This window comes from Scyliorhinus canicula, chromosome 7, assembly GCF_902713615.1.
Source record: "Scyliorhinus canicula chromosome 7, sScyCan1.1, whole genome shotgun sequence".
NCBI lineage: Eukaryota > Metazoa > Chordata > Chondrichthyes > Carcharhiniformes > Scyliorhinidae > Scyliorhinus > Scyliorhinus canicula.
In genome coordinates, this window is record NC_052152.1 from 110,616,513 (window position 1) to 110,636,480 (window position 19,968).

The 19,968-nt window shown below is 44.5% G+C and overlaps 1 protein-coding gene across 6 annotated transcripts in view; it reads right to left on the reverse strand.

Annotated features, from left to right (window-relative positions):
* Window positions 1-19,968, reverse strand: part of lrch1 (leucine-rich repeats and calponin homology (CH) domain containing 1) — a 234,882-nt gene that overhangs the window by 82,007 nt on the left and 132,907 nt on the right. For all 6 annotated transcript variants that reach the window (XR_005461324.1, XM_038802650.1, XM_038802649.1 and 3 more), the window contains exons 6-8: window positions 17,198-17,328; window positions 13,922-14,009; window positions 8,067-8,172 (exon numbers count right to left, since the gene is read on the reverse strand). Coding sequence is in view for 5 of the 6 variants with exons in the window: in XM_038802650.1 (XP_038658578.1) it covers window positions 8,067-8,172; window positions 13,922-14,009; window positions 17,198-17,328 (325 nt within the window). In the remaining variant the exon portion in view is untranslated. The remainder of the gene's footprint in view (window positions 1-8,066; window positions 8,173-13,921; window positions 14,010-17,197; window positions 17,329-19,968) is intronic.

Sequence of the window (19,968 nt, forward strand, 5' to 3'; positions counted from 1 at the left end):
AATCCTTGCCAGGGAAAAATGTGCCGAATGCCATCACCCTGGCCTTTTCTCTCATCCTCCATGGAATCATAGCTCCTGTAATCTGCCATGTTAATTGTTGCTTGAAAACTTGGAGTTTAACAACTGCAGAAGAGGAAAATCCCAGTACAGATGCTGTGACGTATGACTTGACCATAACCATGCTCTGTATATGCAAACTTTCCATCAATCGGTAAACTTAGGACCAAACACTTTGGTACAAAACACAAATGCATCATGAATGCTAATCTTCAGACAGGTAGGTTTTAAAATGCCACTTTATTTAAAGTAAAAGAGATATTTCGGAAAAGGGGAGAGATGAATTCCTGGTAAACATGCCGGTTCTAAAAAGTGCCCATATGATCCTAGATTGCACAGGGGCCCACGGAACAGAAGAAAAGCTGCAGAGGTACAGCTGCTGCTGTGGAGAAGTTGAGAAAACTGCTTGTGTGAAAGACCAAACAGGATGCTTTTAAAGGTTCAGTTTCTATTTTAAAAAAAGGAACAAAACAAACTGGGCTCTTAAGATTTAGAAACAGGAACTTGTTGAGGTGTGCCATGTTGGTGATAATCAGATCCAGATAACACAGGCAGAGTGGAATGATTGCTGAAGGGCACTGGATGTTTCGACTGAACCTTTGCAGGAGAGCTGGGAGTCAGTTTGTGACTATTCCTTTAATGCTGCATATCTGTTGCATGTGGCATAGAGTGAATAGTTTCATAGGCATATTTATGTGGCGTTAGTTAGTTAATGTGAAATGCACCTTTTTCTTTAGTTTGATGCATCAGTTGCCTGGTAATTAATGTCTAAACTATATTGATTTTGGTTACAGTAAAATAATTTAAAAGTCTAATCTTGTCAACGGGTTTCTTTCTTTTAGGAATCATGGGACTCATTTATTTTTCAAGGCTATCCGTCTCAACGGAGATTGAATCAATTCCTGGAGTGGTTACTTAGACTTATTAAATGCCGGTTTTAGAATAAGTACCAAATTTATAGTGAGGCCTGTCATAATATCCACTCATGTACATAATGAAGTGCAGACAGGCAGTGATTGACACACAGGATGACCAGAAAGCACACAGCACAGTGCAGCCAATCACCAGACAGGACACTACCACTATAAAGCCAGAGGGCACTAGGTTTCTCTGGACCCAGCCACTAAGACAGTCACAGTCCACAAGCTAGCCAGTGCAAACACCATGCGGTAGTTAGTAAGTCGGGTCAGGCTAGTACAAGGTCTCCAGTCAGTTCAGTACAGTGTCGACCCACAGCTGAATATGTATATTAGTTCTATCGTTGAATAAAACCGTGTTGGATTTTCTCCAGTGTTAGAGGTCTATTTCTCGCTTCACTGCATCAAGTGCAGTCCACATCGAATCAACCTGCCTAACACATCATGGTAGCACAGTACTAATGATCTTGACGGACCTACCTCGAGTGAATCAGCATTGACCAGCAAGCAGCCATCCGGTGACATGGAAAACATCCAGCCTCCTCCGCAGCTCTCCAGCAACCTCGGCGCCAATTGGAAGATCTTCAAGCAAAAGTTCCTCTTGTACATCGAGGCCTCCGACCTTGAAGCCGCATCGGATGCCAGGGAGATTGCGCTATTTCTCTCCACAGCAGGGGACCATGGCAACTACAACTCCCTTACGTTCGCTGAAGGTGGAGACAAAACGAAATTCAAAACAGTCCTGCTGCAGTTCGACAGCCACTGCGATATTGAGGTGAATGAGAGCTTTGAACGGTCCATTTGCCAGCAGAGGCTTCAGGGTAAGGGTGAACCTTTTCAGTCCTTCTTGAACCATCTCCGCATCCTAGCGCAGTCATGTAACTATGACTCGACGGCTGATTCTATGATCCGGGATCAGATCGTTTTCGGGGTACACTCCGACTCCCTTTGCAGCAGCTCCTTAAAGTCAAACAGTTGACCCTCCCTGTTGCTATGGAGACGTGCGTTGCCCATGAGCATGTTAAGAATCGTTACTCCCACATCAGGGCGGCACAGACTGCAAAGCTGGCCTCCCACGAGGCGGAACGGGTGCAGGCCATCGCTCAGATGCAGGGCCTGAGCATCAAGGAGAGTGGCCGTTTCGCTCGCTTTTCCCGGTCCCTGCGCATGCGCGCCACGACCGAGTGGACGACGAGACCGACAACCCGACTGCGCAGGTGCGTACGTCGATCGATCGCACTGCACATGCGCGATGGCGCATGGAACGCGCTGACGTCAGCGTCATGACGTGTCCGAATTGTGGCTCCGCCCACTTAATGCGGCAATGTCCGGCAAAAGGACGCCAGTGTCTACAGTGTGGCAAGCTTGGCCACTACGCAGCTCTTTGCAGATCTGCTCCACCACTCAGCAGCCAGCGATCCCAGCTGCGGCGCAGAAGTGTCCGCTCAATACAACAAAGCATGCCAGATTCCGATCCCAACAGCCCAACAGACCCTGATGCTGAGTGCCTCAAGTCCCCATACCGGATGGGGATCATAACGACGCATGCACTGCCTTCCACCACGATGGAGAAGCGCCTCTCGATCCTCAGTGTGGATCCCGACGACGAGTGGTCTACTGTCCTCACAGTTAACAAGGCCCGCATCAGGTTTAAACTGGACACCGGCGCATCGGCGAACCCTATCTCAAAATCCGACCTCAACACCATCCGCGCCAGACCAAGCATTCTTCCACCGGCCTGCCAGCCCCTTGGCTACAGTGGCACTGCCATAGTTGCCAGTGGCTCCCGTCAACTAGGGGTATCCAATAAGGCGATCAAGGCAACGCTGCGGTTTGAAATCGTCGGACCTGACAGAGCATCCCTGCTTGATGCTCGAGCCTGCAAGCTCCTGAACCTGGTTCAGCACGTCCACACCATGTCATCATCACCGGCGACTGCCTCACCTGATGGAAACTTGCAAGCCGACATAGATAACATCATCACGCAGTACCACAGCATATTCAATGGAATGGGCACACTCCCATATCGATATAAAATCCTGTGAACGCCACCCCTATAATTCATGCACCACTCTGGGTGCCAGCACCCCTCAAGGTTCGTCTGAAGAAGCAAATACAGGACCTCCAAGACCAGGGCATCATATCGAAGGTCACAGAGGTCAAGAAGCTGTCAAAGGAGCTTCGCATTTGCATTGACCCGAAGGAGCTAAACCGCAACATCATGCGGGAGCATTACCCGATACCAAAACGTGAAGAGTTGACCAGTGAGATGGCTCATGCCAAATTCTTTACTAAGCTGGATGCCTCCAAGGGTTTTTGGCAAATACAGCTGGACGCGTCCAGTTGCACGCTGTGCACGTTCAACACCCTGTTCGGTCGCTACTGCTACAACCGGATGCCTTTTGGCATCATATCTGCCTCTGACGTATTTCACCGTATCCTGGAACAAATGATGGAGGGCATCGAGGGGGTGCGAGTGTAGGTTGACAATGTCATTATCTGGTCCACAACGTCCCAGGAACACATCGCTCGCCTCAAGAAGGTATTCCAGAAAATCCATGACCATGGTCTCCAGCTCAACAGGGCCAAGTGCTCATTTGGTCAATCGGATATCAAATTCCAAGGTGACCACATCTCGCAACAGGGCGTGCTGCCAGATGCCGACATGGTCTCGGCGATCAACGCCATGAAGACAACGGAGGACAAGAAGGCGGTCCTCTGCTTCCTTGGGATGGTCAACTTCCTCGGGAAATTCATTCCCAATATGGCATCCCACACCACGGCCCTCCGCCATCTCGTCAAGAAGTCGATGGAATTCCAGTGGCTGCCCACGCATGAAGAGGAATGGCGTGAGCTGAAAGCAAAGCTCACCACAGCCCCAGTTCTAGTGTTCTTCGACCCAACCAAGGAAACCAAGATATCAACTGATGCAAGCCAGGATGGCATTGGGCGGTGCTCCTTCAGCGGGATGACTCCTCATCCTGGGCTCTAGTGGTGTATGCCTCCAGGGCCATGACGCCCACAGAGCAACGGTATGCTCAGATTGAGAAGGAATGTCTGGGCCTCCTGACAGGGATAGTCAAGTTTCACGCCTATGTTTACGGCCTGCCAAAATTCACGGTAGAAACGGACCACAGGCCTCTCGTCCACATAATCCAGAGGATTTAAATGACATAACACCTCAGTTACAACAAATTCTTCTTAAACTACGCCGCTACAACATCGAACTTGTCTACATGCCAGGCAAAGAGCTGATCATTGCACATGCCCTATCCAGGTCCATTACCACACCGTGTGAACAAAGTGACTCCATCTGGCACATAGAAGTGCAAGTGCAGTTGTGTCACCAACCTTCCGGCCTCTGACGAACGGGTGGTCCAAATTCGTGAGGAAACGGCCAAGGATCCTCTGCTGCAGCATGTGATGCAGCACCTTAGCAATGGCCGGCAGAAGGGACATTGTCCCCAGTTCTATAACGTAAAAGATAACCTGATCGTGGTGGACGGCATCCTTCTGAAACTCGACAGGATCATAATTCCTCACAGCATACGGACTATACTGCTGGGCCAACTCCATGAGGGTCACCTTGGGGTTGAGAAATGCCGACGCAGAGCTCGTGAGGCGGTCTATTGGCCGAGCATCAGCCAGGACATTGCCGACACAGTCCTCAACTGCCCTACCTGTCAGAAGTTTCAGCCAACTCAACCCAAAGAAAAGTTGCAGCAGCACGAGATCGTGACCTCTCCGTGGTCCATAGTCGGTGTGGACCTTTTCCACGCCAAGGGGCGTGACTACGTCCTCCTGGTCGACTACTTGAAATGAAAATGAAAATCGCTTATTGTCAGAAGTAGGCTTCAAATTAAGTTACTGTGAAAAGCCCCTAGTCGCCACATTCAGGCGCCTGTTCGGGAAGGCTGGTACGGGAATTGAACCATGCTGCTGGCCTGCCTTGGTCTGCTTTAAAAGCCAGCGATTTAGCCCAGTGTGCTAAACCAGCCCCAGGACTACTTCTCCAGTTACCCAGAAGTGGTGAAACTGTCCGACCTCATGTCGAAGGCGGTCATCAAAGCCTGCAAAGAAACGTTCGCCAGGCATGGGATACCGCTCACGGTAATGAGTGACAAAGGTCCTTGCTTTTACAGCCAGGAATGGTCTGATTTTGCACAGTCCTCCAGCTTCCGTCACGTAACCTCCAGTCCCCACTACCCGCAGTCAAACGGGAAGGCTGAGAAAGGGGTCCATATTATAAAGCGGTTACTGTGCAAAGCTGCAGACTCAGGCTCCGACTTCAACCTGGCGATGCTGGCATACAGGGCATCCCCACTGCCCACTGGGTTGTCTCCAGCGCAGATGCTCATGAATCGCACTCTGAGGACCACAGTTCCAGCCACCCATGTTCCAGACATTGACCACCTCACGGTCTTACAGAAAATGCAGCAGTCACGGGCCCAACAGAAAGCCACATACGATGCTCATGCCACGGATCTACCCGAGCTGGCCCCTACTGATCATGTTCGTGTCCAGTTGCCTGAGGGTGGCTGGTCAGCCACAGCTGTTGTGATCAAACAAGTGGCCCCAAGATCGTTCCTTGTCCGCATGGCTGATGGCTCCCTGCTATGGCGCAACAGACAGGCACTGCGAAGAGTTCCACGCCCGCTACCTGACCGAAGTGCCCCGCCGCCTACGATGCTTCCTCCGGACGTACCCTACCACGAGGCCACCGATCTACCAGCAATCCTGCCGACCCACGCGACCACCACGATGGCAGCGATCCCGCCTATCCATGTGCAGGCGGCTCCTGATCCATCTCTGCGGTGATCAACAAGAATTTGTCGCCCACCACAAAGACTAAATCTACAGACTGAACTTTTGTACGTTTTGTGACTTCATCGATTTGACCTCTATAAATATTGTTTTGTTTGCCATGTATCTGCACTATCGACACCTTCCTATGTATATACGTTCATTTCGACACCTTTTGTATATAGTCAGACATATATATATATATATATATGCACACACACCTTAGTATTTATTTATCTAAAAAAAAGGGGGGGGGGAGATGTCATAATATCCACTCATGTCCATAATGAAGTGCAGACAGGCAGTGATTGACACACATAGAACATAGAACATTACAGCGCAGTACAGGCCCTTCGGCCCACGATGTTGCGCCGTCCTGTGAAACCCCTCTAAAGTCCCTCTACACTATTCCCATAGAACATAGAACACAGGATGACCAGCAAGCACACAGCACAGTGCAGCCAATCACCAGACAGGACACTACCACTATAAAGCCAGAGGGCACTAGGCTTCCCGCTCTCTCTGGACCCAGCCACTGAGACAGTCAGAGTCCACAAGCTAGCCAGTGCAAACACCATGTGGTAGCTAGTAAGTCTGGTCAGGCTAGTACAAGGTGTCCAGTCAGTTCAGTATAGTGTCGACCCACTGCTGAATATGTATATTAGTTCTATCGTTGAATAAAACCGTGTTGGATCTTCTCCAGTGTTAGACGTCTGTTTCTCGCTTCCCTGCATCAAGTGCAGTCCACATCGAACCAACCTGCCTAACACATCAGGCCTGTACCTTCCTCGGAATGACAATCACCGGTAGATTGGAAGGACTTACCCTCATTGTAATTCCAACGCCCGGCCTTCCTCATTCAGGCTGGGTGAGATAGGAACAGTGAAGTGCACCCCTAGCTGCAGCAGCGTGGACTAAGTGGTGCACAGAGAGGAATGACACCCCCCTCCCTTCTTACAGCACGAGATGCCGAAAAGTAGATGTTCAAAGGGACAATTTTTAAAATAATAATAATAATCTTTATTATTGTCACAAGTGGGCTTACATTAACAATGCAATTAAGTTACTGTGAAGATTCCCGTGTCGCCACACTCCGGCGCCTGTACGGGTACACAAAGGGAGAATTCAGAATGTCCAATTCACCTAACAGCACGTCTTTCAGGACTTGCGGGAGGAAACCGAAGCACCCGGTGGAAACCTATCCAGACACGGGGAGAATGTGCAGACTCACAGACCGTGACCCAAGCTGGGAATCAAACCTGGGATCCTGGAGCTGTGAAGCAACAGTGCTAACCATTGTGCTACCGTGCTACCCCTAAAGGGAGACGTTACGTTTGAATGATAAGTGGTGGTTCAGACATTGGATGGGAGTGGGGGGAGGGGAGCACGGAGTCAGATGAGGGAGATGGAGTCAGATCAAGGGTTGAGTCAGAACGGCGTTGGGGTAGAGAGTGTCAAATTGGGGAGAGCGCTTCTGGGAGGAGGGGTGGAGTCAGAACGGGGATGGGAGGGTGCTTTGTTGGTAGGGGGGGGGGGGGCCTGGCAGGATCAGGGGTGATGTGAGAGATTCCCCACCACATTTGCAACACCCTTTTCATGGCTATACTGCACACCCTCGCATTATCTGAGTGTAGCTGATGTTGACCCTTTCCCATGTTTCAATATCTTTTCTATAATATTTTATACACAGATTCACCATCACTTCCTTTATAAACGCCACCCTGTGTATAAAAAACAGAACAACCCATGCTTTATATTAAGATCCAAGAATCTACACTCCAATGTTTCTCCACTCTGTTCAGAATGTCACCATTTAGAGTACATTTTCTTTCTTTTCCCATTTCATATTTACTTTTGCTCAGAATTAGTCAGATTGCCTGATTTTAAGCTTAGGTAATCTAACAGGCATGTTGTTATAGAAATGTCATAGAATTTACAGTGCAGAAGGAGGCCACCCGGCCCATCGAGTCCGCACCGGCTCCCGGAAAGAGCACCCCACCCAAGGTCAACACCTCCACCCCATCCCCATAACCCAGTAACCCCACCCAACACCAAGGGCAATCCTGGACACCAAGGGCAATTTATCATGGCCAATCCATCTGACCTGCACATCTTTGGACTGTGGGAGGAAACCGGAGCACCCGGAGGAAACCCACGCACACACGGGGAGGATGTGCAGACTCCGCACAGACAGTGACCCAAGCCGGAATCGAACCTGGGACCCTGGAGCTGTGAAGTGATTGTGCTATCCACAATGCTACCGTGCTGCCCTAATCATAAACTGCTTACCTTTCATTGATCGAACATTCAAATATTCCTCCTGTTTATTCAGCTGATTTTCTTCGGAGATGTGCGCCATCTGAAGAGTCAGACTGCCTGTATCTTCATCTGAGGGCTAAAGGTGGAAATCTCACATTAAATACAACAAACTAAAGTAAAAGTACCAGCGCAGAGCAGAAGGCTTTGCAAACACAAAGCCCCCTTTTCCCCTACTCCAAGGGATGCACAATAACTTCTGGAAAATAACATTAACTTTAAAATAAAAATTTGAATCCTTTTCCTAAAACTGCTGATTATTTTGTTGCTGTTGTATCATCCAAGTTGTAATCTTCAAGAATAAATGAAACTAAATAAAAATCAATGAAAATAAAACATCCTAGAAATGCAAAGGTCGTAACATCATTGGCCCTGTGTTGTCGATTCTATTCTTACAAACAGACTGCCTCTTGTGATTTAACACATTTTATCGATGCAATGGTTATCTGGCATAAGGCGGATTAAAACATTCTGGACTGATTAAGCAAAGGGACATTGATTTTATAGATAATATAGATAGATGAATTCATTTATAATTGTAATTAACCTGCATTCAAAGGTGAAAAAATAAATTGATTCAACAATTCCGGACTGTTCACCAAGCTAAGCAAACAATGAAACCCATAGGACTATACAGAATATGCAGAATGGCCTGACAGGACTAACAGTGTTTATTGTCCACATGAGACTCTTCCAATCTCATTTCATCTCAGCCTGTCTGCACATCCTTCTATTCTTTTCTCCCTTTCGTTTATCCAGCTTTCCCTTAATCATATGGACTTGATTGTAGATATCAAAACAAATTATTGGAACAGTGCAAAGATCATTGCTGAGGACAGACTTGGAATGCTTTTCTTATTTACTAGTTCATGGGATGCGAGTGCCCCTGGCAAAGCCTGACTTTATTACCTATCCTAAATTGCTCTGGAGAAAGTGGAGGTGAACTGCCTTCTGACCTGCTGCCCTCTATGTGATGAAGGTTCACTCTTAAGAGAGTTGGCTGATGACAGGTTTTTGTGACAGTGGAGACCTCAGGAGGAGACCAAGGTGGATCATCCAGTCAGCACTTGGCTGAAGAAGATTTTAAATGCTTCAAACTTGTCTTTGGCACTCGTGCTAGCATCCAACATCATTCGAGGATGATGTTATTTGTGGAGCCTCCTCCTCCAATTAGTTGTATAATTGTTCACCAACATTCACAACTGGGTTTATCAGGGCTGCAGAGCTTTTATCTGATGCCCTGGTTGTAAGATCACTTAGCTCTACCTATAGAATACTGTTTCTGCTGTTTGGCATGCATGTAGTCTGTATTGCCCCTTCATCTGGTTAGCATCTCATTTTTAGGTATTCCTGGTCATTCGCCAGCATGCTCTTCTGCACTCCTCATTGAGCCTGGGCGGGTCAACTGGATGGTAATAGGGATATACAATCTTGCTGCTGCTTGTGGCCCACAGTGCCTCACGGGATGACATAGTGGCTAGCACAGCTCCATCACAGCACCAGGGACCCGGATTCTATTCTGGCCTTGGGTAACTGTGTGGGTTTTCTCCGGGTGCTCCAGTTTCCTCACACTGTCCAAAGATGTGGTTAGGTGAATTGACCATACTAAATTGCACCTTAGAGTTCAGCAATTGGGATGGGTTACAGGGATAGGGTGGCAGCGTGGCCCTAGGTAAGGTGCTCTTTCAGAGGGTCAGCGCAGACTCAATGGGCCAACTGGCCTCCTTTTGCACAGTAGGGGTTCTCTGATTAGCACAGTGGTAGTGTCACACAACACAATGGAGGGTGCCTTTAATGTGAAGATGGGATCTTGTCTCCACAAGGACAGCGTGGGGATCACATGTACCAATACTGGCAGGGACAGAGGGAACTGCAACAGGTAGTCTGGTGAGGATAAAGTCAGGTAGAATTTTCACTCATGTTAGTTCTTTCATCACCTGCCACAGATCCAACTCTCAAGTGCAAGGTCAGTAGCGGTGCAACCAACTCTCCCTTAACGATGGACACTGAAGTCTCCCATTCACAGAGCATATTGTGCTCTTGCTTTCCTCAGTGCTTCTTCCAAGTGGTGTTCAACAAAGAGCAGTGCTGAATCATAAGGTGAAGGAAGTGGGTGGTAATCAGCAGGTTTCTTTGCCCGTATTTGACCTGAAGCTGAGATATTGCAGGGTCCAAAGTCAACTTTGCGAACTTCCATGGCCACTCCCTCCTATCTGTATACAACAGTGCCACTACCGTTGGTGGGTCTGTCCAATCAGTGGAACAGGAGATAATCAGGGGTGGTGAGTGAATAGTCAGGGAGATTGGCTGAACTGTATGATTCACATTATGACTATGTACGGTTGTTGCTTCATTATTATGTGGGACAACTCTCCCAATTTTTTGCACCAAGTTCCCAGATGTTGGTGGGAAGTGGTGGGCGGCACTGTTGTTTCATATCTCCATTGTCCCAAGTTAGATTCCCGGCTTGTGTCACTGTTTGTGCGGAGTCTGCAAGTTCTCCCTGTGTCCTGGTGCTCCGGTTTCCTCCCACAAGTCCCAAAAGATGTGCTTGTTAGATGAATTGGACATTCTGAATTCTCCCTCTGTGTACTCGAACAGGCGTCGGAATGTGGCGACTAGGGGATTTTCACAGTCACTTCATTGCAGTGTTAATATAAGCCTACTTGTGACAATAAAGATTATTATTATTAAAAAGAACTCTGCAGGGTTGACTGGCGTTCGTGCATTGTCATGCTGATGGTGCCTCGGTTCTTGTGGGCTGGTCCATCTGGTTTTATTCTTTTTATATTTCTTTCTAGGGTTTGATACTGAGGAAATGAACAGAAAGGCATAATGGGTAGTTAGGCCAAGTTAGGAGTAAAATTTTACTGCAGCAGAATAAGGAGTTAGGTTAGTGGACTTTTAAACATCAACTGGAATTCAAGGAAGGAAGAGGGGGATGGGCAGCCACGAGGACCATTTCTTTGTTGAAAGGGATACTGGGAAAAGGGGCCTCAGGCCAGGTTAAGGAATGTGGGGAAAGCCTATGGGAGCTTTGCATTTGCACCGTTGCCTTATTTGGTCGTATGTATGTGAAACTTGATGCAACTTGAATGTATATAAAATGAGATGTTTTGTCCCTTTGTCTGCACTCTGGCTGTTGAAGATTCAGGAGACATGGTTGTGTCCTGCTCTCCCGAGTGCGTCACCCAGCTAGCTGGTTAAAATAAACAATCATTGATACCTGCAAATCCACCTCAACTTTTATTGAGACCAGACTGAAAGCAAAAGAATCAGGATTGTCAATACAACTGAATGGCTTGCTAAGTCATTTCAGAGGGCTATGGGTCTGGGCTCACACTGACCCAGGCTGGATGAGGAGGACAGATCTCCTTCCTTAAAGGACATAAGTGAACCAGGTGAATTTATACAACAATCCAGTAGTTTCACAGAAACCACTACTGAGACTTGCCTTTATATCCAAATGTATTAATCTCATAGCTGTTGTTTTGGGATTTGTACTCATATCTCTGCTTTTCCTTTAATATTTGTAGCAGCCTAAAAAATGAAGTAACAGACTAGTAATCAAATACTACCATGGCAAATCTGCAAATTTGTGGGAAGGTGCCAGGAAATTAAGAAAACTTGTCATTAAAAACCCAATTTCTGTCAGGCCTGGCTCAGTTGACAGCACTTCATGTAGCCTCTTAGTCACAAGGTTTCAGGTTCAAGTCCCACTCCAGTGCTTGAACACAAAAATTAAGACTCACACTCCAGTGCAATACTGAGGGAGCATTGTATTATTAGAGGTGCTGTCTTTCAGATGAGACATTAATCCGAGGCCCGATCTGATTGCTGGGACGGATGTAAAATATCCCATGGCACTATTTTGAAGAGGAGTAGGGGAGTTATCCCTGGTGTCCTGGCCACTATTTAACCCACAACAATGTTACTAAAAAAAAAACAGATGATTTGTTTTATCATTATCATATGATGCTGATTGTGGGCCTTTGCTGTGTGCAAATTGGTTGTCAGGTTTCCTACATTGAATAGTGACTACACTTCAAAAGTACTTAAATGGTTGCAAAGTGGGGTGGCACGGAGCACAGTGGATAGCACTGTGGCTTCACAGCGCCAGGGACCCGGGTTCGATTCCCAGCTTAGGTCACTGTCTGTGCGGAATCTGCACGTTTTCCCTGTGTCTGCGTGGGTTTCCTCCGGGTGCTCCGGTTTCCTCCCGCAGTCCAAAGATGTGCAGGTTAGGTGGATTGGTCATGCTAAATTGCCCTTAGTGTCCAAAAAGGTTAGGTGGAATTACTGGGTTACGGGGATAGGGTGGGGGTGTGGGCTGAAGTAGGGTGTTCTTTCCAAGGGCCCATGCAGACTCGATGGGCCGAATGGCCTCCTTCTGCACTGTAAATTCTATGAAAGTGCTTTGAGACATCCGGCGGTTATGAAAAGAATATAAATGCAAATCTTTATTTTCCTTTTCAATTGGCTCTGTAATGTCCGTCAGGAACCGGCCACCGCTTCTTGGTCTGGCCTGGATGAGGCTCCAGTCTTACACGATGTGTTCGCCGTTTAATGCCCTCAGACCAGAATGTTAAGTTTTTCCAATCGTTTCTCAGGATTTGGCAGGAAAGTTTCTCTACCTTCACATTAACATTTCTCTTTTCTGGCCTCCAAATAATAAGAGGTTTTACAACCCTATGAAATCTAAACTAAAACAGTAGTTTGGAATGGAATATTTTAGGCAAGCCCTTTCTGCTTCCTGACCACAAGAGGCTTTTATTTAATTGATGAATAAATAAAGGATGATCCAAGTAAATAAATAGATAAAAGTCAGTAGCAGTTTTATGCTCAATTAGATTTGTATTACTACTCCCTGTGTATCTTAGTTGCTGTATTTATGGTCCAAATTCAAGTAGAGAGTAGTGGAATGTATAAAACCAAATAGCACCACAGAAGATCCATGTGATCTTAACAATAATCATTGGTTTGGACATTGCACTACAAGACCGAAAAAGAGAAAATAAACTCTGGGACTTGGGTCGCATATGTTTCTAAATTGGTTTTATTCTTGACAAACAGCAGTTTTCCTTTTTATAAAATTCTTTATCCTGCATCTAAGATGATGCACTGTAGTCTAATTCACCGTGTCTAATCACTGGCAGCTTTCAGTCATCTAAAAAGTGCCAATGATCAGATTTCTGTTGTGTTAGCTCCTGAATCCTGGTATAAATTTACAATATGCTTTTACAACAACAAGCTTAAAGTTACTGGCATCAACTTGCGCAGGTTGAACTCTGAATCGATTGACACAGACCTTCTATAGCAAGACAAAGCATGACATTCAGCCAGTTATACAGCTTTCAATTTGTACCTTTTGAAGAGCGGTTGGATCTCAATACACAGCCCAAAAAGTACAATACCGCTGAATAATTCAGAACATTCACACAGGAGGGAGCAGCACTCGCATCAAACTGCGTTTTTGTCCTTTTAAAAAGATGACACAGTCTGATGTACCGACTACTGAAAATGTAGGGGCCTTTAGAATCAAAATCAGCATTATCTATTATTGTTCAGATGGTACAAGTGACTAGATATTCTGCTATAAAAATAAACTGTACATTCATGTCAAATGCCTGCTTTTTACAGTGAAACAGATCTGTAAAACTGATAACACAGGAATAAAGATGTGAGCTACACTAGATAGCCTGTGCCTTTACTGAATTGCCTTCACGCTTTTCATGCTCAGTTAAGCCATCAATGAGATTGTTAGAGATCCCGTTACTTTGGCAGTTTTGCCTGTCAAACGGATCTATCAAGGTGTCAGAAATACTCACTTCAGTCGCAGACAGGCGCTTATCACCATTGTCACTCCCAATTCCAGAGTCAAAATCTTGCTTCTTGTCAGGATAAATGTCTTCAATGCTTAAAAAAAATTCAAAATGAAATGACTGAAGCCATCACCACATCACACTGTCTAAACCATTGTTCCTGTAAAAAAAAAGGATCCAAATCTCGAATCTCTCAAGACCATTAGTATAATGAGTGCACAGTTAGCAATTCCCAAAGAACACACTGCATTATCCAAACCTGTATCCAATTTGGCACAGATTCTGTAAAAACCCAACATTAATTTCACTAATGTATAGCACTTATAACTCTGGGAATAGTTGGTAATACATTTGACATTTATAGACGAACAATTCAGTTTCTTTTTGATTTCCTAGCAATTACGAACATTTCTGCCTCTTTCACCCAATTATTTTTCATTAATTGTATAGAATGTGGGTCAAGGTAAAAAAGGATGATACCAGAGAGCGGACAATCCCATTTTTGACCCCACACATCACAAGCTTGTAGATGGTCCTTGGTAAGCTAACTTTTACTTTTATGCATAACAACATGGCTCAAATTTGCCCTGAAAAGACCACTCAGCCGCTACAGCACCAGTAACAATCTCCTCCTCACATTACTTGCACTGTAAACAAGTAAATCTGCCAGATCATTGCAGGAGAGATCTAGGTTACAGCTTTGTACGTCAGCCCCCAATTCTCAGTGAAGACAAACTCTTGGAGCCTTCACAGAGTTGAGAATCTTATCAAACATCTTGGAGCAAAGCTGAAACTTATGCAGCCAAAAATATGATTAAAAATTAAACAAGGTGCTCTCATCTTACACCAGCTGTGTTAGCAAAGGGGAACCTGTTCCAGAAATGGTACCTTACCCAATCCAAACTGTGTACTGATGCATTAGGCCACCAAGTATTTGCCTTGTAATATCCAGCATCTCTGAACAGCATTACAGTAGGAGGTAGAATTTCCTAATCTCCCAATCGTAAACTTTGAGGAAACCCTCGAGAAACCTATCACTCCACAAAATGACAAAAAGTGGACTCCATCATCTACACCACGTAGTTCTGACAATTTTCGGAAAACTATTTTGTTTAGAAAAAAGTATAAGTAGTGTTTTCCATTTACTCCCCCATATGTGCATCTTAATAAATATCCAGCCAGAATCTTTTAAATCTCTGATCTCATCAGAGGGCTTTGCCTAGATCCACTCAACATTACCACTTTGAAAGTTTCAATACCGTTCCTCTGTGCTCAACAGACATAACCAATTACAGGAAACCATGGTTGTTCCGAACAGGCCCATCTACAAACTCCTAGAAGCATAGAGACAAGGGTGACTAACAAAACTAATCTATAAGATATATGTGCCATTTTTAACCTATTTTTAAGGTTTTTTGCAGTCCCAATATCTGATCTGACATCTCAAAATGAGGTGATATTATCATAAAAGCAAATTACTGCAGATGCTGGACTCTGAAACCAAAAAGAAAATGCTGGAAACGGGTCACTTAGACTCGAAATGTTAGCTCTTTTCTCTCCTTACAGATGCTGTCAGACCTGCTGAGATTTTACAGCATTTTCTTTTTGGTTGGAGGTGATATTATCATATCATTAAGAAAATTTTGAGACAATTTTGAAAACTACAATCAGTGAAGAAGGAAGCTAAGATTTTGGTAATAAATGTCACTCTTTGGACTCCTTGATCCCCACTGAAGGCGGGGAGGGTATTTTGACAGAAGGTTACAGAATTGGTTCTGTATCGGTTTTGTTTTTTCCAAAAGGTAAAAAGGGAAAGGAAGCATATATATGGGAGTGAGGGCCGAGGAAATGGGGCAAGTGGAGGAGGGTCTGATGGCCTTTCCTCATTTATAAACTAAAAGCAGTCTATAAGTCAGAAAATGGGTGCTGGGGCAATGGGACAAAGAGAAGTAGCCCGTTTTCAAGTCTACTTGTTGTGCAAGAAAATTCTGTACATCAGGTTATTTCACAGAATATAACTCAATACAAGAAAATTACCAGCAACATTTACCACTAGGAGGCACCAAAGCTCCACACCGCAAGCTTTGAATCTACTGGACAAACAAAGAACCCTGATTTGATGCGCTGTTACATGGGAAGCAGTAGCCTCATCATCTGGCACTGGGCCAGCAACTAGAGGGATTCAGTACTTCAATCCCATGTTGCGGCAAATTTGCAATGCTGAAATCTATAAGTTTTGTCCATAAAGGTTGCTAGCTTGTTGTAAAAACCTGATTGGTTTAGTCATGTCTTTTGAGGAAAGGAGTTTGCTCCCCTAACCAGTGTGGGAGAAATGACTAGTCCCTTAGTCCCCTCTGAATTGATTTAGCAAGCCATTCAGCTGTCAAAACCACATATCATAGAAGGCCCACCTATTTAGATGATCATACTTGCCATTTTGGATTATAGGGGTGCAGGCAAATTAAACCAACTTCACTATAAAAATTATTATAGATTGATTACCATAAAGTTTTCCATTATATATGCTCTTATTTAATGTGAATGTAACATATGCTGTCATTTTATGGATATTTTATGAGACGGTTGGGTGTCGGAAAATGTATAAACTTGTCAATATATATAACATTATGATTGTTTACATAAGTATGTGCTGCGCATTTCACAAGGATGGGCTACATGGAAAGTGTTCAGTGCTGCTTTGTAGAAAGCAGTTGGGGTAGGTGAGCACAATATAATAAACTCAGTGGCAGCTTCAGTCAGAACCTTGCAGAGCTACGTTCTGTAACCAAGTTGCTGATCAGCAGAGAGTCAGTGTGTCTGATCCTGCCCGGTAACTCTTGTCAAGCAGCAATCAAAAGGAAAAAGGCAGGAATGTGAAAGATAGTCATTTACAGTTTCATTTCCACTCTAACTCAACGTAAAGGTACAGAGATTGAGCTGGAGTAAGCCACACATATCAAGGATTTAGTAATTGGTAACAGCTTTAATGTCTCCAAATTTTCAATTTAAAGTGCTGCCGTCAGGAGTTAAGTCAAGCATTTCTAAGAAGTCTCCTACCTGAAAGCAATTATTTATATTTGCAGCAGGAGAAAACACTTTTCCTCAGGAAATTGAGAGACTTGGGAATTGTCCCACAAACTCATGAGGGGCTTAATTTTACCAATAACTCATGTCTCTTGTAATAAAATCATGAGTTGGCAGGTTGAGACTCTGCAAAGGAGTGACTTGTTATCAATTTTAAAACACAGATCTCAAGGTGACAAAGATGCTTTTGAAACTTACCTCCCTCCAACAGGCTGTGACACACGGACCTTCTCTGTTGGCTGTTGGTAAAGGGATTCTGCATTCTTGTCAATTCTACAAGCCTCTATGTTCAAGTACTTGAATATGTGCACTCTGCCCTTCATGCAGATCTAAACATAAATAGGAAATATTACTTATCATCTGCAGAATGTTGTGCCAAAGAAAAATCACATCAGATGCTTCTAACTGCAACATGAGATCCACATTTTGAAGTGTGGTGTAATCCACAAAGTGGTAGATAAATTACTCTTCTCTACTTCAAATAAAATAGTGTGAAAAAGACAATTTTATGGTGACCTAGAGCTCAGTACAATGAAGGTGCTGCAATTTTATTGAATGACACAGTGCTGCATTACACGGAATCTGATTTTAACAGCTCACTGCGCTGCCCCGCATTGTATCACCCTATCCATTATCAAGAGGACAAAAACAGTTGTATTTTACTATCCTTGCACACTCTCTTCCATATTTCCTACATTGTGTCAGACAGGCCATTCAGCTAAAATACAGTAAAACCAAAAAAGCTATTATAAAAAAGATCAGAGGCTTCAAGATGGCCTCTTCACTTGCCTTCCAGAATATTACAGCAGCAATACTTGACCACATCAAAATAAAAGCCACACTTCAGATTTTTGCAACTACTGAGAATTGGCTCTTTGCCAGCAATTTGTTTTTAAGATCATCTTCACATCGGCGGTTACAAATTACTCCAGAAAAGCCAAGTTGAATGAGTTTCAACATTCCAGCAAAAAAGATCACCATAAAGAGCTAAATTCAACAAAGGCTGCTCTACAAAGCTCTTCGAGTCAACTTTGTAGGCTGTCAAAGTATTCCTGTACTGGTGTATGGCCAATACACTAAAGAGAAATATACAAGAGAATATTAAATTTAGTCTTTCGCTTGATTCACAGAAATTCAGCATTAAAAATCAATGCAGCAACACAGCCAGGTAAAGTACCACAAGTATCAGCATTGGTTGTCAATGAAGAAAAAGAAACATTGGGAAAACCAAATACAAAGAGGTCAACTATAGTTCAACAGGAATCTAACTTATCAAGAGAAATCTCTCCCTATTCGTTGGTACAATTCTGCTAACCACGCTGCATTCTTTGTTTATAACAGATGTGTCTGGTATATTTTCAATATTGGCCCAATCTTTGCTGGGCAGAAGATTCTCTATTTGTTGATACAGAACTGGATTTTGCAAAAGTTTGTTTTGGTAAAAGAGCCCTGTGTCTGTCCACATAACAGATGCTATGCTCCATTGTGTGAAACAATTTTTCATGAAGCAGCAGGAAGACGGGGAAGGGAAACTACTAAAACGTTGTCCCTCTAACAGCTTGTCACACTTGGTGTCTTAGGAAGCTGTCTGACATCCTTCGTCCTGCCACCTGGCCTTGTGCCTCAGCTCCATGAAAAAAGACTGACATCAGAAAGACTGAGTTGACATTATGACGTTGAATATTATTAAAATAACTCACAAAGAAAACAAAGGCATAAGTAAAGGCAGACTTTAAATATGAAGACTGAATCACACTGTACAGGAGACCCATCTACAAAGTTATCCAACACTCTTCCTCATAAGTTTAACCTCGACACACAAATGATCACTGACGCTGTGAAGAGCAATAGGTCAAAACGCTTTCCATTCAACCGTCAGATTATAATAGTGATGCATTAGAAATTACACTAATTACCTTTTAAGTAGTGCCAAGATAATTTTTCCTGAACTGGTTCATGAGTAAGTTCGCGCAGAAACAGCTCTCATTTTTACCATGATCCGTGTCGAGCTAACAACAACATCTAATTAAACGAATTCTGAAAATCATTTAGTCAGATGCCATTTTGTAATTGGTTTGCCCAATGTTTACTTTGCATACAGAAGAAAATACTTCAACTTGCAGACCTTCTTGGTTCTACGGCAGTAGTTCTCAATTTGTTTGGTCCATGTTTCAGAGCAAACAACTCTGGAACGCTCACCATTCACATCAACTTGGATCCAGGCATCACCAGTAAGGTGTCTCATCAAAAGCAACTTCCATTCTTCCATTAATTCTGATAGGTTTCATTGCGATGGCAAGTGAAAGCTGGTGGGGTAGGAATGAAAATTGAAAATCGCTTATTGTCACAAGTAGGCTTCAATGAAGTTATTGTGAAAAGCCCCTAGTCGCCACATTCCGGCGCCTGTCCAGGGAGGCTGGTACGGGGGGCAGCAGCACGGTTCGATTCCCGTACCAGCCTCCCCGGACAGGCGCCGGAATGTGGCGACTAGGGGCTTTTCACAGTAACTTAATTGAAGCCTACTCGTGACAATCAGCGATTTTCAATTTTCATTCCTACCCCACCAGCTTTCACTTGCCATCGTAACGAAACCCATCAGAATTAATGGAAGAATGGAAGTTCCTTTTGATGAGACACCAGTGAGGTGATGCCTGGATCCAAGTTGTTCTCATGTCAGGTTCCAGGTTCAGCTGGCTCCTCGTCTTTCATTTCAGCCCCATCTGATCTTGCAGTTGAATGTTGCAACAGTAATATCAATCTTGTTTGTAAAACTAACTTGTTATTGCTTGCACTTATGATGACTCGTGAGTTCAGTGCTGGGCACGTCAATAGCTCTCTTTGTTTGGGAAATAGCAAAGTTCCATGAATAGAAAATGAAGCTATCTTTGGTAAAGGAACATTTATTTGGAGGAGACAGTGGCTTAATGGTAATGTTACTGAACTCATGATCCAGAGGCCCAGGCTAATGT